The 15,808-nt window shown below is 45.7% G+C and overlaps 1 protein-coding gene across 1 annotated transcript; it reads right to left on the minus strand.

The window, feature by feature from the left end:
- Positions 1-290: 290 nt before the first annotated feature.
- On the minus strand, positions 291-13,725 carry ICOSLG (inducible T cell costimulator ligand). Its single transcript, XM_075173729.1, has 7 exons — positions 13,653-13,725; positions 10,195-10,235; positions 7,872-8,234; positions 7,098-7,382; positions 6,463-6,639; positions 5,273-5,308; positions 291-2,913 (listed from the first exon to the last, which is right to left on the minus strand). The coding sequence occupies exons 1-7, from the start codon at positions 13,664-13,666 to the stop codon at positions 2,903-2,905; spliced, it is 927 nt and encodes a 308-aa protein (XP_075029830.1). The 5' UTR covers positions 13,667-13,725; the 3' UTR covers positions 291-2,902.
- Between the last annotated feature and the right edge of the window lie 2,083 nt (positions 13,726-15,808).

The following is a 15,808-nucleotide window of genomic DNA, read 5'->3' on the forward strand; positions in this document are numbered from 1 at the left end:
GCTGTTAAGTTGGATGAGAAAAGGATGTATCAGCCTAGGCTTAGTGCTGCCTTCAGGTTACTGGGTGGCTTTCATTGACTTTGTTCAAGGTATTTTATTGTGTAAGCCAAAATAGAGGGAAGCTTCTTAAGTCTCTGTGTTGCATCCATCTCTCTTCATCTGAAGGCTTTGGAAAGGAGCGCTCATGTGCCCTGAGGGATGTGGCTGAAAGTAAAACTGCCACTTTGGTTGGGGGCAATGGTTTAGAGTGACTTGCCTTTATGTGCTGATAGATTTAGTCAAACATCCAGAAGAATGAATGGATTTTATTTAAAATATAAACATGGTACGTAATGACAAAAACTCTGTTATTACAAAATTCCCAAGTCCTTTGAATGCTAACAAAAAACTGCTGTGTAGGATTTACTTGCCTCCAAAAATAGTTGGAAACCTAAACCAATTGAAAATATGGATTTTGCAAGAGTGGGCTGTTGCATTTAGATGTATTCAGTAACACCGTGAAGTAGCCCAGAAGTAAGAATATTCAACCAGTCTAAATTAGCTTAACAACGTATTGCGAAGCAACTGCTAGGTCCCTTCTTACATCTCTAAACCGTTACAGCTTCTTGCAGTTGCAGAATATAAAGGTGGAACACTGTTTTTAGAAAAGGTTTCTGTCAGTTACAGCAGCACGAAAGAGGCTGCGCAAAACAACTTCATGCGATAGATAGCAAGGAAACGTCTGCAGGACTTCTTACTGAACCGCTGGGAAATGGTTACCCTTCACATTCGCACAGATGTTGTTCACATTTTTAAGGTGTCTGCAAGCTTCCATGCTTTCTTCAAGCAAATTCCCTTTAGGGTTCACTGAAGACTAGATATGGACTCAGAAAATATCTAAAACCTAGATTATTGGACATGAGAGAAGATGTGGAAAGCCTGATGTTTAAAGTAACTTACAGCACCTCAGTAATCTTATCTGACAAATGCTGTGAGCTAAATGCCCTACCTGATAGGGTATGTTACAGTTGTAGATTGGAAAGCAGCAGAGGACAAAAGTGAAATTAATAAATAAAACAGTATTTTTCACAGACATCATTCAAGATTAGCAAATATGCAATATACTTTTTTGACATTAATAGATAAAATGTCTTTAAAAAACCACAACTGTACACAGTTACTTACAATCTAAACAGGAGACAGGAGCTTAATTTATTTAGTTGCAGCTTTTTTTTAAAAAAAAAAACCAACAATTTCCCTATCCTGTTCAAATTGATGAGTAAGCCTAGATTGCATCAAGTCAGATCTAAACTGCCCCTTCTTTTAAATGCCATGGAGGCTGAGCCTGTGCAGCCCTCCCACAAGATGCAGCGGTCGTGCACAGCTACCCAACTCTGAGCCTCCTTGGGGGTATTGCTTCAACAAAAGGTAACTGTGCTGTTGCCAAATGGTTCTGGATTCCGCATGATGGGAGAACAGGACAACAAAATTTATTTTCACTTGGCTGGGATTTGAAAGCTGATCTTGATATGAAAAATCAATGTCCTATCTCATAGTTGACACTGGAGTGCCTTCCCTATGCAGAGCTAGGACAAATAAGGCTGAGCCTTAATTACAAAAATGGTAGAATTTTAGTCCAGCAACTGGTGCAGGAGAAGCCAGGTGCTTCTAGGGCTCAGTTTAAAATCATCATCGCCCCCCCACTGTGACAAGATGGGGAAAACTGTCTCACCTAGGCAAGAGAGCTAGTATAGATTGCTCCTCCTTCGAAACCTCATACCATCAGCGAAGTTTACTGCTTCACTATTTTCAACCAGTTGCTCTTGGCTGACTCAGGGCTGAACCAGCGAGGCACTGGCACAAGGAAACCGCAGTTCTTGGCTTTCTGGACATTCATGGACCACAGTGATATAGTCTGCACTCTTTTTTTTTTTTTTTTTTTTTGGGTGGAGGGGATGGGACACAAGAAGAGGTTCAGTTTAAAATCCCCCTGGAAGTGGAGTGCTTAAATAAAGACCAGCTGAATGGAGCAGAGCTCGACCAGAGCTTTTGTTCCATCCTGAAAAGCGTAAGTCCAGATAACCTGACATTAACGTAGCAGAGAGCACTATTTTTAATCGGTCAGATTTCCACAGCCTGTTCTTTCACACAGTATGCACCAGCTTCTGTCAAAAGTGGAAGTCCCCTTTTTCGCTGGAATATTAGGCAAAAAAACAAATGTTGACATCATGTGCATTTAAAGAATGCACGTTCCCTTACGTTAGCACATTCACTGCTTAACCCTGTCGTAGCAACTCCCATTTTTGGAGGACTGGGTTAAAATATTCTACCTTGTTCTGTACACAATAACATGCAGCTGAAACCAGACAATGAAAGGATGTGCTGTAGAGAAAGAAAAGTGGAAAAGGTCACAAATCGCACTTTGCAGAGAGTCCTTCAGTTTTCTTTTCTTTTTTTAGCTGCCATTCTTCACATTCAGTAGTCATCATCAGGGTAAGGAGAAGCAGCGAGAACTTCCCATGCTCCTAAAACGTGGTGGCTTCTGCTTCTAACAAAGTCCTCGATGGTGATGACGAGAGACTGGGCACTCACCAGCTTTCAGTGCTCTGGCACAGAGTAGCTAAGTCCCAGGCTTACTGTTTTCCCCAGTGTGGAGCTCAAAACACTGACAGACTATCACAGAGGACTGTCCAAAGTGGGTAGCTGGTGTGGTGACACAATTGTGTGGACACAGCCACTGGTTGGAAGAGAAATCCAGCAGATTTTGCTGTGTCTTGTGTTGGAGAAGCTTTTTTTGCCATCTCTCTTGGCACGCTCTGCGGAAGTCTGTCACTTGTATTACATGCAATGCTGCCACTGAGATAGGGGGTGATGCTTCTCTTGACACATCTCCAGCTGCCCAAATTGTTGGCAGACTTTCCATTTAGACAGGTGCTGTAAAAACAAAACAACTCCTTTTTAGAAAAAAATAGAAAAAAAAATCCCCCAGAAATAATCATGTCCTAGAGTTGTTTTTCCTATGTAACCAGTGGAACAAGCTGCAAAATTATGGAAAAGATGTACGCATGCTGCTGAGAGAGAATCAGCCGGAGTGGAGCCCTGCCTTGATACCTGAGCCCCTGGGGACCCTCTGCCCTTGTGCCACAGACTGAACCTCTTCTTCTGCAAATGCAAAAAGTGCTCTCCTACTAACATCCCCCTCCTTGTGAAGGGATGTCAGTGTTTGGTTTTGGTTTGTTTTTAAGCTACTTCAGAGAACGACATGCACAAAACTTGCCTGTGGCTAAGGGAAACCAGCTTCCTGAGGCTCCTCTACAGCCTCCTCACAGGCAGTTGCTCCAGCTCTGAATTTCTCCTCAGTGGATCATCCTGCCCCACTGACTGTGATGGTGTCTGGAGAGACTAAACCTACTGGGATGAAGTTACTCTTCTTTGCAACCTGCCTTCCCCGTAGTTTCCAAAACTTTTTTCTTTGTAACAGCAAAGCTAGTCTCAGTAGGCTCTTTTTAGTTTTGCAGTGTTCAGGATTCCCACCCTCCATGAAACAATCTGACCTTTTTTATAAAGCGAAACCCATAGAAGCAGAAACATATTTACATCAGTACTGAACAGCAAAATGCCGTGGCAGAGTGTCCCTAGGGCTGCGACCTCCACAGTGCCTTACTCCCCGTCTACCACACACAACTCGCTTAAAAATCCCAAATGATCATTGAATTAAGCTAGAATTTCTCCAAAAGCCCATCTTTTTGCCCCAAGGTAGTACCAGCTATTTCTAAATAATTCCTGACAGATACTGGTTTCCTCTTTTGTTAAGAAAAAAAACAGAACAACAACAAACCTGGTCTGATGGAGACTTGACAGCCTGCACAAACTCTCTGCCTTGGTGCTCAACTACCATTACCCTTACAAAGGCCTGTTTACTAACATGTCGCTTAAATCTCCTTTGTTTAAGCCTGTTGTGCCTCAAGTGCTGTGTCCGCTGGGTTAGGACAATAAATAACTTGTCCCATCCTCTTTAAGGACTCTCTGAAGAGGGTTGTTATTGTGTCCTTATAATGGCCTTGCTGTTTCCAGCCTAAACAAACATAACCAATCTTTCATCAGAGATCACATTCCCTAGATCATTCTAATTTCTCTGGTATTGGTCCAGGTTGCCCTCAAATTGGAATGCCCAAAAGATACTGCCTGCCATGCCTTACATGTCTCTGTTGGCAGAAAACAGCCCTCGGAGGTGGGACAGTTTCTGACAGCAGCGAACCACCAAAGCCAGTCCCACCTCCTCTTTCACAAATGGTGCAGGGACATGCCAAGGAAAAGATAGTTTCTGGAAGGCAAGCATCTTTGTTTTGTTGTTAATGAACAAATCGCGCTACAGCAGCCTTCAATGTAAGATAAATATTTACTCTACTTATGTCACAGAGGTTTATCTACTTATGGGCTAAGTGCAGGGATCTAATAAAATAGGGCCTAGTATAAGTAAGTCGGGAGAAGAAAAAGTTGACCTTAAATGAACGGCTTATGTTACATTAATGCAGCTTAAAGGAACGGAAGGAGAAAATATCTCTTTATCTTAAGGAGAAAATCCATCCTCCTTTCTACATTATGCTCTACAGGAAACAGCGTAATGCCTGTTTGATGTTTAGCAAACACAAGTGTTGCGGATCAGGCTGGGGTTGCGTGATGGGTCTGGAAAATAACTGACTGTTAACCTAGATCGTAACCAAAGAAGTTCTAGAAAAAGTTTTTTAATTTAAGGGTTATTTTACTTCTGCTTGATATTGCGAATTGGGTACATTCACAGCATCTGCTAGGGCAAACTATGCTTTCACTATTACAGTTTTGGTGGACCACAGTATTTTCTGCCTGTTCTGCAGAGACAACCAGGCAACAATCATTTGCTTCAGCAGAAACTACAAAATGACAATTTTGGCTCTGCCTGGCTTATAGCGTAATCCACCCGTCTTCACGGCAACAGTAGCTGCAGCACAGTTGTAGAACAGGAGGGGAGGGCAGCTTCAGCCTCTACGTTCTGTGTCCCCTGATGATGTCATGTTCTTTGGCCTGTACCGTTGAAGGAACTTCTGGGAACCAAGACCCTCAGGCTGCCTTTGGCAACGCTTACAGAGCTCAAGGAAAGGGCCGAGAGAAGAAGTAGGGCTACCGCTTTACATGCTTGAGTTTGTAACATCCAGCAAGTCTAATCCAGTACAAAGGCTTTGTACTGAACTTGAGTACTGAAGCTATAAAGTTGTCACTCTCGAGACAAATACAGTAACATATTTTTAATACTTACAGTTGAGTCCTTCTTTTTCTTCATTTGGTTGGACACCTGTTGAAACAAATGCACTGTTTTAAGCATGTAGGATAGATAACTATAGTCTTAAAAGCCAAACGGGATTAATATTAAGCAACATCCACCGAAGTGGAGGGTTCAATGTGCTAAATGTTCTTTGGACATAAAAATGCAGTCCATACACTGTTTGCTTACAATCTACCTCACCATTTCAGCAAGGATAGGTTTTGGGCTTGAAACAGCAGCCCTGCTCCATGTTTTGGGACAGAGTCCTGCACCATGCTTGGGTTGTTTCTGAAGGAAGGACATGGCTCCTAGCACAGCTGCTGCAGATGCTGGGCAAGATCGCTACCTTGCTTTCTCCTACTCTTTTCTGAAGCACCTGGGCTTGCTAGCCATGACAAAGAGGGCATGGATTGAAAATGTGGTTTGTCCTTGTCCATGAAAGGTGTGGTTGCCCCTGCTCCCTTTTTTTCGATGTTAGCTCTTGTATACCTGCAAGCTCTTGTATACCTGCAAAGTGGCTTATAGAAGTACTTAGAAACATCAGCAGACTGAGCCTGGTTCACAAGATGTCTTTTAGAGCTACCTTTTGTTCTGTCTTGCCAAGCATTGAAGAGTCGCACACATGGGCAAATGCAGCAATACAAGGGTACATGTATAACGTGGAGCGACAGTGAGGCATGCTTTATTTCTAAAATAAAGCAGCTTGTAGAAAGCTGCTTGATCCCAGTGAGATCTTGAACCCTTAATTGCCCAGTCAATGATTCTAAAGCTCTCAGGATTGATTTATCCTCTGATTTCTGGTTTGGATTTCTGCAGAGACAGCTAGTGACCCCAGTCCTGTTCCATGGAGGAGCATCCCCTCCATTTGTCCAGAAACAGCCTGCAGGGATCACAGCTCAGAAACTATGGCCTGAACAGGCACAGAGTCTGAGTTAGTCTCATCATCCAGCAGTTAACTCCGTGAGGCTCAGATGCGTTAGCAGAAAACCATAGACAATAACGTGTTCTGGGGCACTATATGTCCTCCCCAGGAACCCCAGGATTTTGATAACAGCATGATTTCCTGCTGTTGTGTGCAGAGAATTTACTCGCGCCTGCTAGCAATGCATTGGATGACATTAAATATTTTGGCAAATGAAAAAGAATTCTTCAGATTGGGTAATGCAAATGAAGGGCCTCATTACCTGCGTAGGACACACGTTTAGAGGACCTCCGCCTCCAGAGCCAGCAGGTTAAAACAACTAGAAGACCTATCAGAATGACAATGGAAACAATGCCAGCTGCTTGAGCACCTTGTCCATTTTTTCCCAGGTTTTTGTGACTTTCTGTGCTAGAACCATTGCTTTGCTTCTGCTGTGTGTCTAGAATAAAATAGAAGAAGGATGTAATAAGGTGTAAATTTTCACATTACATACCAGGCAAATATTTGACCACATTTTACACGCACAAAAAATTCTGAAGGACTAAATATCTGTGCTATTCATATCACTGTGATTCTGGTGGTATTCCTTCTGAGCAAGGCACATCTCCAGCTTACAGTGTCTAATAATACAATGCCAGTTTATTCCTCCCTGTCATCATACTGCATGCATCCCTCCTTCTGCTTTTTTGTTCTTCATTCCTGCCAGCCTTGGGAGACTGTATGTCTGAGCTTGTATCTAGACACAGTTGAAAATAAATCTATACAGAATCTATAATGTAAATCTGATGGTTTTCAGAAAAGCGGGTGAAAACCTCGTTAGTGCATATCTACAGACAGAGACACACTGGTTGATATATCTGCTATCTAGAAGACATGAAATATCATGAGAGGACTTACAGTTGGCTGACAGATTTTCCTGCAGTATTTTATTTTCTATGGAGCACTCTATTTGCATGTTAGAAGCGGCTTTAACCTTCAGTGTGCTGAAAACGCTGTAAGTGCCATTGGTGTGGGGGATGATCTTTAGCTCTGATGGACGCAGGTGACTGTTGTCCGTTTTATTTATCCAATAAACATTGGGCTTTGGGTATCCATTGCCAGACCTGCAGCTGAAAGTCACCTCCTCTCCAGTGTTGTCACTGTTTCTTATAGGTCCGCTGAGTATCGGTTGGCTATAACTAGCTGGAGAACAAAAGAAAAAGAAATAGTCATCAATGTGTTAAAACGTATTGAAAAGACAAAATTTTGACATGGGTTCTGAAGCAGAAATTCTGGGTTTCACACGACCCTCACGACTTGAAAGGGAAACACCTGCAGGTTTGGTGTGTAAGACAGAGAGCTGAGAGAATTACTGGAAGGGAAGAAGGCTGAAACCAAACTCAAAGGAAGAAAGCAACTTCTTAAGCTGCTGTCACCCAGTCATGTGCAAGAGCCCTTATATTAATGAAAACCAAGATGAAAAAAACCCCATGCTGGATAAACAGCTGTTACTGTTCTCCCAGTTTTAGATTCCCTGTCCGTAACATTTAAATTAAGCAACTTCATTTCAGCAAAGGGCTGAAATGTGTTTCAAAGTTAAGGGTATGCTTAAATGTAATATTGAAATGGCAAAAATTTGAAAAACTGGAATGAGGATTTGGGCAAGTATGTGTAAGTGATACAAGTTCTTACCTGCTAAACTGAGAACCACTTCTGCCTGGTGAATCACTCTGGTATATTCAGTCTTCTGGAGTACTACACATTTGTACCTATGTTCATCACTCTGGCTGACATTTAGTAGCAGCAGAGAAAAATCGCCATTTTCCAATCTATCCCAGAATAACCGAGTCCTGTTTTTAAAGTGAATACACTGTTCACTTTCGTTGTCTTGACCAGAGATCAGTGCATGTACAACTGAACACTCTTCTTGATCATCAGCTATTTGCCAATACACCCGTAGATTTTTTAAATGCAAATCTCTTCCTAGATAAATGCAACTCAGTGTAGCGTTGTCTCCAAGTTTACTGACGATGATCTTCTCCTCCAGTGCAATAGCTACAAGATTAAAAGAGAGAGAGAAAAAAGGGAGGTTATGTGGGAAAAATGTCATTCTTTTCAAGTATGTTCTACCACATGTGGACTCCAGTATTAGTATTTATAACAGGCAGGTGAGTGTGCTCACTTCATAGTCATTCCTACCTCCTGACTTGCCGGTGGCTAATTCTCTCCGTGTCTGTTTGTCTGTACGTTTCCCAAAGGGACCTTTTACAATATAAAGCCGCCGCCTTCTTTCTTTCTCTGAGGACCAACCGGTCTAAGCGTTCCCAGTCCTATGGATACCTGCATGTTTCACTTTGCCCACTGACTGGGACTGACTGCAGACACATATTCAAGTCCTAATGCTTTAATAATCACTTTCTTTTAATTAAGAAAAATGCCAAATAACACCAGGTAAATCACAAGAAGTGGAAACACTGGTAAGAAAAAGAGTGCTATCATTATTTTGAGATCCAAAAAATTAAAAAGGGGAGTGAAAACAGTGTTTCTCAAAGTGGGCATGTCATAGCAATCACATTATTGCTACCATTGGTGTCATCCTCTCAACAAATATACTCAGCTGGCAAACCGGCATGCCCGGATACCTCCAGTGACACATTCATTAGACATTTACAACCTCTCATGGTCACTTGAGATAGGCCAGCACAGTATCTAGCTTTCAAGGCACTTTTCCTGGCCTCCAGACATGAGAAAGGCAACCTCTTTTCCTGGTGAGCTGGCTGACGAGCAATGCAGAAGGTGCAGGTCAGCTACTCCGAAAGGGCCAGGGTGGCTCTGACCGCAGCCTCCCTGCCAGGAGGGATGCATCACCTCTCCTCCACCCCAGCAGCCGAAACCTCTCTGGTGCAACTGGTTGCTGAGACCAAAGCAGTGTGCACGTTGTAAATGTCAGACCGGGGGGTGAAGGGGGGTCTGGCATGGGGTTGGATGGAAGAGATTACAGCTGGGCAAAGGGATTATGCAGGTGGGTGAATTAGAGAAAGAAAGAGGACAGGAGCAAGGGTTTGGAAATGTGGAAACAGCACATGGTGAGGTGGGAGGGAGGTGGCAATGTTAAAGGGGGACACATCTTGGTGTTGGTGCACTGAAATAGCTCATCTACACATCTGAGTTGGGCACCCTGGCTTAAAAATACCACTGAAGCAAACGCAGTACTTGCAGGGAGGAAGACAGCATGTTCTCCAGGCCTTTATCCTCTGCTGGGTGAAACGGGCTTGAAAGAAGTAACGGGCTTGAACTGCAACAAGGATGCTGCAGCTCAGACTTTGGGAAACCCCTTGTAGCGGCAGGAAGAGTGACGCTCTGGAAAGCATTGCCTGGGAAGATGGGGGCACCTCCATCACCGGTGTTATTTAGGAACAGGCCAGCTGGCATCTATTGAAACTGTATCTGGTACAGTTTGTCCTGATTTTGGGGCTGGGGACTTTCCTTGATGACTTTGTTGAGGTCCTTCTCAGTGATTAAGCAAGAACAGAGGAGAGACAACTCTGAAAACATTTAAATATCACCGAGTGATGTCCTTTGACCTTATCTTTGTTTTGAAAGGGATTTTTGGAACTGTAGTAAAAGACTGGGGTACTTGATACAGTGACGTATAATTCTAGTCATAATGCGAGTATGGACTTTATCCAGGCATGTTAGATCTGCCTACCAACAGCCCTTATTACCCCACTTTTAAGGCCTTTTGTTGGCAGAGATAAATACTCAGGGATGTCTGTAAAGCAAGCAGAGCAATCTAAGCAAGAGCATCCATAAGCTCCTTTGCTATTCTCCACACTGAAACTGATAGAAACTGATTTTTTCTTCTTTCCCTGATGCCTGTCACATTGAGGAATTCTTAAGTGTCTTGCTGAAAACACACAGAAGTTTATATTGTAGATATTACAAATACTCCGTGTGTTTGGCTAAACACATTAAGGGAGGGCAGCTTCATTTTTAACCAGTGTTCTGAACTTACCAGCTCTCAGGATATGGAGGAGCAGTAACAGAAATCCATAGCTAAAATAAAAAAGCAAACAAGAGTGTTACAGGATAGACTTTAGCATCTCTGTTGTTTACATACGCAATAAACCTAATATTGATTGTTTCAGTATAGTAGCGGAAGTAAGTAAATTAGGTGCTGCTACTATGTAATGTCCCATTAAGTATTTGCATTTTTGACAGCTGCAAATCTTCTGTTCAAACGACATAACTCTGTGGGTGGGTGGCCAAGGCCATGAATAGCAGTAAAACGCACTAATATTGGAATCAGAGCAGAAGGCATGAAGCTGGTGTTGTGCCTGTCTTTCCTGTGAAAAGCGAACCGTATAGACTTACTGGACAAATAGGCCCTGGAGGGTATCTGGCTCACTGGGAAGGAGCACGGCTGCACAAGCCCAAATCCAGGTCAAAGCCCTGCATCCCACTGTTTTGCTGAAACTCAATGAGTTAGGGTTTTATCTGGTTAAAGGACGACAAGCAGCTGACCGTGCTGCCCACCGTTTTGCGCACTCAGTAAAAATGCGTAAACAGGAAACGTGCTGATAGGAGGGAGCTGTGCAAAGGTTTTGCTGGAAAGAATGCAGCATGTTTGATTACTCCGGAAAGGCAAATCTATGGAGGAGTTTCCCAAGGGATTTACACCTGCTGGATGCTATAGGAAAACCCAGTTTATCCTATCTATAAAGTCCAGGTGATTGAACTCTCAACCCATAGGGCTTTAAGAAAGGTAAAAATGCAGCACTTTCCTAAGAGCTACTTTAAAATAGCCTTTCACCACCATGCCTAGCTAAACATTGTGCTCTCCTTCCTCCAGACTGCTGTGGGAAAGGAAAGGAAGACACTGGAAAGGTTTTGGAATGGGAGCTGTGTGGCTGCAATTGCCCATCTCGATATTGCCCCGGGTGCAATAAGGTTGCAAAGCTGAGCCGACCGGCAGAGGGACGTGAGCACCTGCTCATCCCCAGTTTCCCCAGCTTGCTTTTGCAGGCAAGCAGGACTGTGAGGCCACACTACCTGGGTGCAGCTTGGTTCCCTTCCCCAGTTGTTCTCAACCCTCAGCCAGGTCCAACACTTCACCCAAGGACTAGGGCAATGGGGAGAGCTGCCCCCAGCAGCTCATGTCCACCCAGGAGCAAGCTCCAGGGTCTCCCACCCAGACTGCTCGCCTTCCCTCCAAACCAACCCTGCCCTGCCTGACCCTCGTCCCTCCAAGCCTACTCCCCCAGCAGCCGTTTCTCACCTCACTTTTCCCCATCAGCTGTGCTTTATGCCATCCCCTTTCTCTTCCAGGCCTCCTGCCCTTTCCCCACAGCTCCTGCCCCTTTGTCCAGCCAAGCATCAGGATTTGACCACCACCTCCCAGGCACAGCATCGCTTCTGCCCAGCTTTACCCCTGCCAGCTGCCTGGGCACAACTTGGGTCTCCTCTGCTGCGGAGGAGGGTCTCTAATTCCCACCTGCCCCCAAGAAAATTATGATCTTCCCAAACATATTTGGCTTCCCACAGAGAAAGCAGAGGACATTCCTGACACAAAATCTACCTCCACTTGAAGCCCCATCTCCAGAGAAGGAGATGGGGAACGTTTAGGGAAGAGTCAGTCTGAATTGCATTACTTTCATATGAAGAAAACACTTCCTTTTCCTTTTCTGTGTCCTTTGAAATGGTTTCATAGATGACGTTTCAAAAGATTAAGTGGATGCCCAGCGTGGAACATTTCTGCTCTAATACTTTAGAAAATCCGCAATCAGTCCCAAAGTAAGTCTCCCGAGTAAGCGTATGTAACACTCCAGGGAGGCAGCTCTGCTCTGCTCTGTCTCTGGCAGTGACTTTTGGTGCCTTTTGCACGTGGTCTTGTATTTCTGTTGTATTTGTATACTGTGCAGTAGCCATCGCTTTTATGCCAGGCTTGTAGAGGTCTGTCTTGACAAACTCACCTTAATGTAGTTCTTAATCGCATGCCTGTGTTTGTTTTATTGTTCCCCGCCCAAGTTAGAAACTATGGATATAGTCAGTCATTTGAATTAAATGAAGAAAATTGACTGATCTTTATGGGACTCTTCAGGGAATTTCCCATGGCAGGCATTTACTGATGCCAACAAACATTTAGCTCGTCAGCCAGAACGGATTCTCTAATGTATGTATACAAAGCACGTCTTGATTTCTTATTTTAATGAATGATGTCACAGTTAAGATTGATAGGTCTAGAGATGCTCATCCTCTTACTTGGAGGAGGTTGCAGCTGTGGTAGCGTGGGGGCAGTGTCAGCCCACCATGTTCCCCTGGAATAGCTTTAATGCCAAGCTCCCGTTGGAAAAAGGGAGAAATGCTCTTGCCTGCAGAGAAACCTCCCTTTTGCCCCGTATGTACACTTAGCTCCTGTGTCCATCACGCTGGCAGTGAGCTCCACTAAGTGCAGGTGTAACTGCATTAGTTTCTTAAGTTCTCTCTCTCCTTTATTTATTTGTTATAAAATATTTTAAATATTTTTTTTCTTTTTTCAATTCTTTCCCACACCTTCCCCTTCTACACGTTTTTTAAAGTGTCATGTGAAACGGGAGAAGGTTGCACTTCCTCTTTCATACATTCTTGTTTGGTGAGATTATTCTTCCTACCAGCATCTCAACTTTTTCATGCACTATTTATTTTAGAGTCATGGGATGTTGCTGTTCTGGCAGCAAGCAGACAGAAGATGTCCCGATGCTTGCAATAATAACTTTGGGACATTTGCTCCACTGGTTTTGCTTTATCTCCTAACCCTATAGCGACATCGCTCTTCTTGCATCAGCAGGTGCCCTATATAGATTATTTGTGAAGCTTTTCTAACACCTACCAGAAGGCAACACTAATCTGGGCAATAAAAACCGGTGGGCCTGCTTGCCTTCTCTAATTATTCAGATTCAGGCCGAAAGGCTCCTTAAAGTGCCAATTAATTGCCTGCAGTCTTCGACGGGGTAGATCACAAACTACAGACCTCTGGGTGGGGCCTCTGCGTGGGCTGTCCCGCTATGCCAGCTGCACCCCGGCCGCGGAGGGTGCCTTGCAAAACCCGCCTGCCCCGCTCTCGGCTCTCCCACGGCTACGGGCGCCCGGGAGAGCTGCCCGCCCCGGCCGCCCAGCCCGCACTGTGCCGGCAGGCAGCGGGGAGCCGCTGCCGGGCGCCTTTAACGCCGCAACCCGCTGTCCCGGCTCCGGGGGTCGGGCGGGGACCCCGTGCACCGCCCCGCCCCTGTCTCCATTTAAGAAGCCCACCCCTGACAGAACTTCTCCTGCCCGCTGCATTGCAATAAAAGTCGGATTTTTCTAAGGGGGGTGTATATCTCTCTGCCCCCGAGCAAGCAGCCCCCCAGCGCCGCGGCAAACAGCCGGCTTGTGCCCCCCGTGCCCCAGCGACACGGGCTGGGGGCGGCAGCTCCCCCGGCCCCGGCCACCACTTACCCTCGCGGCTCCATCGCAGCGGTGCAGGAGCGGGTGGCTGCCCGAGCCGTGCCGAGCCGTGCCGAGCCGAACCGGCGGCTACCCGGTTTAGGCCATTCCCCTTTCCCTCCCACGCCTCCTCCCGCCGGGGATTTCCGCCTTCCGTGCGCACCCGGAGCCGGTGCGCGGCCAGCCCTGCTACCGGGGCACCGTGCAATCCCGGGGCGTCTTGCGACCGGCACCCGGACCGGCTGGAGGGCCGGCCCCGGTCCCGCTTCGGCCCCGCACGCCGGGCGCTGCGGTCCGAGAGAGCCCGGCGCCGCCCCGGCCGTGTGGAGGGTCTCGGGTACTCGCCCATCCCCACTGACCCCTGTCCAAAGCCTCGCCGGGGCCGCTTGGCAGGGGCTGCTGACCTGCCCCCTCCAAAACCGTCGCCCCCCGCGGGGAGGCTGCCTGTGCCCCATCAGGTGGGGCGCCCTTCAACCGCCAGCTCTGGGCGCTGCTGGGGAGGGCCTGGGGAGCCAGGGCTGGGCACCGGCTTTTGTGATCGCACGGAGAGAGCAGCATCTTGTTGGCCACCTGCGAGGCGGTGGAGACGGGTCCCACGGCCCCGCTCGGCCTGTGGATGGGAGCGACAATGTACGGCAACCCGGCCGCGGGCACGGGTCTTTGCAAAGCCTGCCAGGGAACCGGGGGCTCTGTTGTTGAGTTGTGTTTCAAAATACATTTCAAAAGACATTAGGTTTACGGCTGCATAAATAGTAAATAACCCTAAACGTGATTTGATATGGTGCATGACGATACCTGAAGACGTAGAAGATAAAAGTTCTGACAGAATGGCGTTGATAAGGGGTGTTGGAGCCGTAGCTGGCTATTTGAAAGCTGTGGTTCACGTTCACCAGCAGTTTTGTTTCTGGCTTCACATCAGTGGCTGTGTTTGGCTGGCTTACTGTCAGGCACCTCAACCCAGCTGGGACTCCTTCGCCAACATGAACGTTTGTGACACACACCACAAAGCTGTCGCTGCCACGCTGCAAACAAACGCCGTAGTGACAGTTAAAAAAGATTGCCATATTAATGTTTTATTTGGTCTTGGTTGTGAGTCACTCTGGGAATACCAATGACTGTCCACGATGAACAAGAAACTCCAGGGTTGTGCAAGACCCGCAGGTCTCAATGCTGTTTCCACTGCCAGCTAGCAGCAAGAAGGGGGGCTCTCGGTTTTGAATCTTAAAGCCAACGTTACTTCAATCTCTCTGTGTATCACTGATACGCTGCTAATCAGTGATCCGTTTGGGAGGGTAGACTTAAATTTACATTAAATTTAAAAGACGATAAACATTCCTATGGAGTTATGGTTAAATCAGAACATATTGGCAGCAGCCAATTCACATCTCACTGAAATATTTCCTGATGGAATAACCTAGTATGGGAACTACTCTTTTGATATTTTAGGTGCTGTTTTAATAACAGACACTTGGTGAACAGGGATGCACATGGAATCAGTTCTTCATGGCTAAAAGCTTCCTGACTTTAAATGCTTGTGGCTTAACTTTAGAGGTGAATTTTTACAGTTCTGGATATAAATTTGTTTTTTCTAAAATGCATATTTGAATGCACTCTTCTGATGTTCTTTGCAATAGTTTCTATCGTGCTCTTTTCATACATGATGAATAAGAACAGCCTACTACTACACATGCATGCCAGTTTTGGTGGAAAGGAATTTCAGAATAAGGAAGAAAGGCAAATACGTCTCCATAGCCAGGAGACTCTTTGGGATTTGGAAAGGTCAGGTGCAAACCTCTTCTCTGCCTGCACCAGGCTTTTGAATCTGCATTGCCTGAAATCCCTGATGAGTTTTTAATCTATAAGGCAACTTTGTCTTCTGTTTCCCTTCCAAATGGTGTTTCATTAAGGCCTCGCCTTAATCAGGTCGTAAGTTGCCCCTACCTGCAGAATTCCCCAGAGGTCTTGAAATATGAGGATATTCTTCTGCCAGTGACTCCGTTCCTATGGCACACACTGAACAATTCTGCGGTTAATAAAAGCAGGCTCTCACTGCCAAATCAATGCCATTAGATACAAGATGTTCCTTGGGGAGTGCTCCCCTATTTCTTTCCACACAACCAAAAAAGGAGAAGCAGCTGCAGTGGAGGATCATTGCAACTGATGTGGTT

This window comes from Calonectris borealis, chromosome 1 (genome assembly GCF_964195595.1).
Source record: "Calonectris borealis chromosome 1, bCalBor7.hap1.2, whole genome shotgun sequence".
Classification (NCBI taxonomy): domain Eukaryota; kingdom Metazoa; phylum Chordata; class Aves; order Procellariiformes; family Procellariidae; genus Calonectris; species Calonectris borealis.